Consider the following 7,890-nt stretch of genomic DNA (forward strand, 5'->3'; position numbering starts at 1 on the left):
AAATAAATCTTTAAAAAAAAAAAAAGAAAAACCAAAAAAATTATTCTATTACTATAGATTCACAAAGTTAGTTGACAGCAGTTATTCCTTAACAACTAATTCCCAAATAACCACACAGAGAGACTAAGATTTTTCAAAATTGCCTTGAGCCAAATACTGAGCAATCATTACTCTATTTTAAACCTCTAAGCTAGTCTGGCTTCCTTCCAGAATATATTCCCATCTTTCTTGCATTTTTTGGTCCTTCTTTATCCAGCTCTCTTCTCCTGTTGTTTTTTCTCCACCTCTCCTCCTGGCTTCCTCCTTCATTCTGTCCCTTTCTCCATCACTGTTTTAGAATTGGAAGTCCCGCCTTATTCCCTCTAAAGCTGTGTATTGGTTCATTGGCTTTTATTGGCAAGGCAGAGAATGAATGAGGAGCAATGTCTATGCAAACTTGAAACAGGTGCTTCTAAGAATAAACACAACAAAGCCATATCCAGATTAAAACAAGATATGAGGGCACTAACCTTTACATATTGCACAAAAAAAAAGTCGTACCTGCTTGTCTGTATGTGCCTGTTGAGGTACTGCACACATGATGTTAGATCCCCTAGTAATGGAGTTAGTCGATGGTGAGCATCCCCATGTAGTGCTGGGAACTGAACCTAGGTCCTCTGCAAAAGCTCTCTCTCTCAAGCCCCTTTCCCTGTTTTTAGATTTTTACTCTATTTAAGAAGAAAAGTAGGAGCTGGAGAGATGGCTCAGAGGTTAAGAGCACTGACTGTTGTTCTTCCAGAGGTCCTGAGTTCAATTCCCAGAAACCACATGGTGGCTCACAACCATCTGTAATGGGATCCGATGCCCTCTTCTGGTGTGTGTGAAAACAGCTACAGTGTACTCATATACATAAAATAAATAAATCATTAAAAAAGGAGGAGGAGAAGAAGAAAGCATTCATTTGAAGGGGTCTCTGGGTAGGTAAATTAAGGAAGAATTCACTGAGTGGTTGGCAAGTTGCACTAATATTAAAAGTTTTTTTGGGGTCCCTACAGGGGTAGGGACATCAGAGAGAGACCAGAGTGCCAGCATACAGAAGTCAGTCACTAGTACTTGGAAGATACAAAGGGTCATGAGGGCTCTTACCCTCTTACTCCTGGCCCCTCCCCCGACACACATCTTACCCTCTTGTTCCCATTCCCTCCCCCCCCCCTCCATATGGTCATGGCCAGCATCCACTTCTCCATTCTCTCCTCTCTGCCTTTCTCTACCTCTACTACTTATTAACTCCCTTCCCCATGCCCTGAATAAACTCTATTCTTTACTAAAACAAAACAAACAAACAAAGGATCATGAGGGCACACTTGGTAGGTGGTGGCACTTGTTGGCTCACTGAGGACTCCTCTATAAGACCCAGATGGTGGCCAGGCAGTGGTGGCCCATGCCTTTAATCCCAGCACTTGGGAGGCAGAGGCAGGCGGATTTCTGAGTTCGAGGCCAGCCTGGTTTACAGAGTCACTTCCAGGACAGCCAGGACTATACAGAGAAACCCTGTCTCAAAAAAAAAAAAACAAAAATAAAACAAAACAAAACAAAAAAGGAGCCAGCTGGCAACCCCTTCCTGTTGTACAGAAAGTCCTCGGGCCCCATGGTAGGCATGGTCAGGAAGCAGTGCAGAATAGGCTAGTGTGTCCCTGGAGGGACCCAGAACTTGGCACTAACCTTTACACGATTGGTTGTGGAGTTTTCACATGCTGTGGAATACAGCCTGCCTGTCTTTTGATAGTTCTGGCTGTTACTCCACCCTCTGTTAGCTTCTCCACTGTCATTTGATATAACCTTGCTTAATTCTCTATAAGCTTCCAAAGGCAGCTCTTCTGCCAAATTTCCAAGGAAAACATAATTGAGAATCTTAATTCAGTAAGCATGAGCATGACAGTTTCAGCGTGTGCAAGTGATTTGGATACCTCAGAGTCTGAGACATTGGTTGTAGGGATCCCCTGGACAGGGACTGCTGAGCCTGTACCCTTTTGATTATGCAAATACATTCTTACATAAATACGTGTCTGCTCAGCAGTGCAGAGGTCAAGCATTTCTCTCTCTGGAGAGGGTCTTGCTTGTAGCTTGGTTGGCGTAGAACTTAATATGTAGACCAGGTGTGCTTTAAGCTTGTAGCTGTCAGTCTGCCTCTGCCTTCTGAGTACTGGGATTACAGTGGTGCCCAATTTAAAAGGCTTTCATGAGCTGGAGAGATGGCTCTGAAGCTCAGAGCAAATGCTGCTATCCAAAGGTCAGCTGTCGACTGTTGGTCTCTCCAGCTCCAGGGGATCTGATACCTTCTGTCTTCTGAGCTCACGATTCATGTGCACAGATACATATAGACAACCTAATTTTTTTTTACTGGCCACCTCCCCCACTCCAAACCCTCCCAGTATAGCTGTTAATCTTAATATAGTCTGTACTTAGAACTCGAAAAGTGTATCTGGAAGTCAGAGGACAACTTGTAGGAATCACTTTTCTCCTTCTATCTTGTGGGTTCCAGGAATCCAGCTCAGGTCATCAGACTTTGTGGCGGGAGCTTTACCCAGGTGGTGTGTTACTGTTGACTTCTTTCTCCAGAACTTGAAGTGCCAGTTGCAAAAAACTTGGTTTCCCAACTGTTTGGTTAAAATTACAGAAGCAGCCTGTGTAGGGGAGGTGGGCACACATGGCGGTGCAGCATCTTCTCATATGACTTCTCAGTATATGGATCACAGGCGCCTTTGGAACGATGGAAAGCTGACTCTGTATTTCTGGGTCAAAACCTAGCACAATGTTGAAACACATGGTTGGTAGCTAGATAGTTGTGGCTTGAAATTGAAATGTTTTTGTTGTTGTTAGCTTTTAACATTTATTTTAACATAAAATAAATTAATTTATTTGACATAAATGTATGCACTGGTTGCTGGATCCCTCTGGAGAGGATGTATTTGCTGTGGTGTGGATGTAGCGTTTAAGAGATTGGCACAGATTAGCAAAGTCACTTGTCTTTTGATAGGACACGTACCCTAGGGTTCTGTGTTACATAGGCTGCTGGAGAATGATTGGTGGGAACCCCAGCTGTTTGGTTAAAATTACAGAAGCAGCCTGTGTAATGCATAGCAGCTTAGACAAAATGGTTTTTCTTACTCCTGACAGGTTTGTTTGGAACTCAAGGTGTCAGAGACCCAGGTGTCTTTCAACTTGTTGATTTCCCTTTCCTATGGAGTAGCCTTGCTACTGCAGTTCAAGGTGACCATTAAGAAGCAAGTGGAAGCTAGGCATGGTAGCAAACACCTTTGACCCCAGTACTGAAGAGACAGAAGCAGGTGGAACTTTGTGAATTAGAGGCTAGCCTGGACTACATAGTAAGACCCTGTCTCCAAAAAAGACCTATACAAACAAACAAAAAAAAAAACTAGTAGGAGCTGGGGGTGGCAAGTCCCGGGATAGCCAGGACCACTTAGAGAAACTTTGTCTTGAAAAACAAAACAAAACAAAACAAAACAAAAAGCTACCAGGAGAGAAAGAAGAATTGACCTTTTCACTTAGGATGATACATTTATTTCCAATTTAACAAGCAAAGTTAGTACTTATGCACTATAAATATTAATCCATTTACGTCTCTTGTAGGTTTTTGTCTTTTCCTATATATAGATGAAGAAACTAAGATACAGAGAGGCTAGGCCTTTACATCCTATTGGTTATCTGCTTGTAGGAGTATTTTAGAAACGTAGTCTGTATTCTGGAGGGATCTGTGGGCCCAGCCTAAGGGGTGGTAGTGCTGTGCCCCATGCCTCAATTTTTTTAATTGTTTAATAATCATTATATCAAGGGACATCTAGTTTCACAGAATTCACTAGAGCAGAAGGAGAAAGAAATAAGAAAGTCAGATATAATAGAATAATAATGCACACCAAGGCCAACTTGCACAAAAGCAATCATGCACAAATGAAATCTATACAGCCATTGTCCAGGGCTAAGATAGGAGAAATGGGAACAACTATTTTATTTTATTTTTTTGAGACAGTGTAGCCCTGGCTGTCCTGGAACTTACTCTGTAGACCAGGCTGGCCTCGAACTCAGAAATCCGCCTGCCTCTGCCTCCCAAGTGCTGGGATTAAAGGCGTGCGCCACCACTGCCCGGCAGGAACAACTATTTTTTACAAAGAGCTGCCACGGGCTACTGAGATGTCTCCATCCTTGCCTACTGCAGACAGCCCCTGATTTCAGATAGCCGGAACCCTAGAGGGATGTGTCTCCTGCTTCTCAGGGTCCCAGACGAGATCCTTTTCTACAAGGAGTTGCCCTGGGCTTCTGAGATGACAGGCAGTCCCTGTCATCATATGCTGTCCCCAGCAGTATCCCTGCTCTCCTGACTCCCTACCACACCTCATGTTAGCCTTACCAGAAATCCCAGTGTCTCTTCTGTCTTTGCTGGCCTCTGTGGTTCTTTTGAGAGCACCTGGAGGTCACTGGTCCTAGACAGAGATGGTGACAGGAAAGACCATGACATCTGATAACCTCAGAGCTTCTCTTTTCCACAGAAACAGGCCAGCTGGAATCTGCCCCGAGTGTTCTTCCCTGGATCAAGCAAGAGGAAGAGGTGTGTGAGAAGAGCCTGCAGGAGACAACCAGTGCATCCCTATGCTCAGGTGAGGCCCAGGCTAGGCTGCATTAACTCTATGAGGCCTTCTGTATGAGTGTCTGGAAATGGCAGGTATCCTGTGGTTTCTCTGCCGTGTTTGCTGTGGACATCTTCCCACAGAGCTGCATGAAATTACCATTTTGTTCCCAGTCTCCTGGCTTTGCTTTATGAACTATAGCTGGCATGGTACTAGATGGGCACTGCAAGGACTGACTGCATGGGATACAGTTCCCCATCCCCAGAAGGGCTTTTCAGTTAGGAGAAAGATTATCAGAAATTAGCAGTACTACATAAGAACAAGAAACCATGTCTGGGCCAGAGAGCCCTTTGAGAATGGTAAAAATTGTGGGCAGTCTACACAGAAGACACGGACTCGGTGTGTTCACGCTTCTATAATCAGGGTGTTACAGGCAGGCAGCCTTTCTCATTCATGGTCTTGAGGGCACAAATCAGTGGTTGTCAGAGAGCAGCATCTGATAGTATAAATGAAAAGAAGCCTTAAGCAGAGCCACATGGCTTAGCTTAAAGGGTATCTGGGGGTCAGTCACGTAGATGATTCAGAGTGGACCTCTGGCAGAAGACAAGTGGGAGATAGGTTAGTGCCAGAGTGAGAGCCTTCAGTAACAGGCTCATGTGAGCCTCGGGCCTTCGATAACCAAAAACCAGAGAGTTGGGTGTCTTGGATCCAGAACCTGTGGCAGAGCTGACTCATGTTTATGTCTCATCCCACCAGAAACATGGCTGACTAACAAGAAAAAGACCCTGGAGGGGATATCCATGGCAGCAGAGCCATCCTGGGCAACTGAAGGGGGAACCGGCAAGGAGGATTTGGAGCAGGGAACCTGTGGCGATCTGCTCCCTGTTTGCAGAGAGAGGGAGACAGCCTCCCTCCCTCGAGGCTCTCACAGTCAGCCTGTGCCAGCTGCTGAGGGCACTGAGAATGGCCAGAACTTGAGTGTCAAAGAGCTCAGCACGCAGCATGAGTACTCACACCATGGCCCTCAGCCCTTTGCTAGTCTCCAGTGTCCCCAGAGTGCTACACAGCAGGTCACTCTGACCAGGAATCGCCGTGCACCCACAGCCCAGCGTGCCTACACCTGTGTCCAGTGTGGCAAGAGCTTTGTCCACCAGTCAACACTTACCACACACTACCGTACACACACCGGGGAAAAGCCTTACAAATGTGCCGAGTGTGAGAAGCGGTTTGGCCGCCTGTCCACACTGCTGGAGCATCAGCGTACCCACACTGGAGAGCGGCCCTTCCCCTGTGCACAGTGTGGCCGTCGTTTTGGGCGCCTGTCTACTCTGGTGGAACATAGGCGCACACACACGGGCGAGAAGCCATTTCCATGTACCCAGTGTGACAAACGTTTCACACGCCTGGCCAACTTGACAGTGCACCAGAGTGTGCACTCTGGCGAGCATGCTTTCCAGTGTACCCAGTGTGGCTCATGCTTCACGCACAAGCCCAGTTTCTTGCGACACCTGCGCAGCCACTCTCAGGAGAAGCGCTTTACCTGTGGCCAATGTGGCAAGAGCTTCACCTGTCGCTCCTGGCTAGTACGCCACCAGAGCAGTCACGCACACTCGGCATCCTCTGCTTATGTGGCTTGTGAGAGGAGCTCACCAAGTCATGTGTCACCTACAGGTCTCTTTAAAGGTGCAGCCAGGGGAAAGTTCTCCAGTGACCCTTCTGTCTCACCCATATCCAAGGACACCGTGGTCAGTCAGGACCACAAGGCATATGGCAGAAGTCAGCAGCTCAGCGACCATGGTCAGGAAAGTCTAGTGGGGTCTCTGCATAGTTGTCTATCTGTAAAGATGGAGAATGCAGGGTAGCACCCAGAGAGCTCCATACGAGGCCAGTAGGACACAGGGCTTCTGGGTCCCCTTGAATCCAAGCTGCTTCTCCTGGGTCAGATGTGTGGTGCCTGCCATCTGCTAGGCTTCCCAGGGCTAGGTTCTCTCCCATGGACTGCAGGTGCCAAGTGCTCCTGGGACTCTTCAGGCACACAGAAAATGTTGCGGAAACAAGCAGCTAGACAGTCCCCTGAGATCTTGGTGGCTCCGATCATCATCTTAGCAATTTAGGCAGCAACAAAAGGCCGGTTAGGAATGTTACAATTTTTTTTTTCTTGTTTTTCAAGACAGGGGTTTTCTGTATAGCCCTGGCTGTCCTGGAACTCACTCTGTAGACCAGGCTGGCCTCGAACTCAGAAATCCACCTGCCTCTGCCTCCCAAGTGCTGGGATTAAAGGCATGCGCCATCACTGCCCAGTGGAATGTTGCAATTTTGAAGAGTTGAGTTGCTCAACAACTGAAGCTGAACAACTCAGAACTCAAAACTAGTTTCCAGGATTTCCCTAGGACAGAGCTGGGGATGTGAATCAATATAGTGTTCATTGAGCGTGCATGGCTGGAGCCACAATTAGATCCCCAGCATCAAATTAAATGGGCCATGATGGTATATGTCTGTAATCCTTGTATTTGTGTAGAGTCAGGAAGAACAGAAGTTCAAAGTCATGCTTGGCTACATGAGACCCTGTTTCAAAAAATCAAAAAGTATCCTTAGGAGTTCAAAGTCTGAGTTGTCAGATTATCTCTCACCAGTTGCCACATACTTATATAACAGCTTGTGTGTTTCCAAGGACTCCCATTGGAGGGGCTGGGGCTACTAAGTGTCATTGTCCCCACTTTGGAGGAATGTAGGAAAACAGGCCTGTGCTGCTTGCATCTGGGGCTGGGTTTTACCGAAGGTCTGACTTCCTGTTTTGTTTTTTGAGACAGGGTTTCTCTGTAGTGTTGGCTGTCCTGGAACTTGCTCTGTTGACTGGTCTTGAGTTCACAGAAATCCACCTGCCTCTGCGTCCTGAGTGTTGGGATTAACAGTGTGTGCCACTACCACCTGGCTCCATATTCACTTTAAAAACCTGTAAAAATAAAGGTATTTATGAAGTGTAAAGTCCCCTTCTTGCCTTGATGACCCTACCAAAGTTGGTTTTTGTTGTTGATACAGTAATAATATTTTGTTCCAGATTTTGGTAATGGTGATGATTGTTTTCAATTGTGTGTCTTTATTGAAGTTCTGAAAGATTGTTGGGGAGCACCATGGAGATGTGCTTGGGCGGGACCAGCTGGTTTGCATGGAAGATCCTGGGCCATAGCAAGCCCAACCCCCTTCTACTTTAGCCCTCTTTGGCCATGCGAGACAAACACATGACATAGACTCACATGGGCACATGCAC

At 46.5% G+C, this 7,890-nt stretch overlaps 1 protein-coding gene across 1 annotated transcript in view; it reads left to right on the forward strand.

Annotated features, from left to right (window-relative positions):
- The window catches only part of LOC116098846 (zinc finger protein 398-like), a 13,600-nt gene extending 5,919 nt beyond the window's left edge, over positions 1–7,681 (forward strand). The window contains exons 4-5 of the mRNA XM_031381744.1: positions 4,545–4,652; positions 5,379–7,681. Of these exons, the coding sequence (XP_031237604.1) occupies positions 4,545–4,652; positions 5,379–6,484 (1,214 nt within the window). The 3' untranslated portion in view covers positions 6,485–7,681. The remainder of the gene's footprint in view (positions 1–4,544; positions 4,653–5,378) is intronic.
- The last annotated feature ends 209 nt before the right edge of the window (positions 7,682–7,890 follow it).

Source organism: Mastomys coucha, unplaced genomic scaffold (assembly GCF_008632895.1).
Source record: "Mastomys coucha isolate ucsf_1 unplaced genomic scaffold, UCSF_Mcou_1 pScaffold20, whole genome shotgun sequence".
Taxonomy (NCBI): Eukaryota; Metazoa; Chordata; class Mammalia; order Rodentia; family Muridae; genus Mastomys; species Mastomys coucha.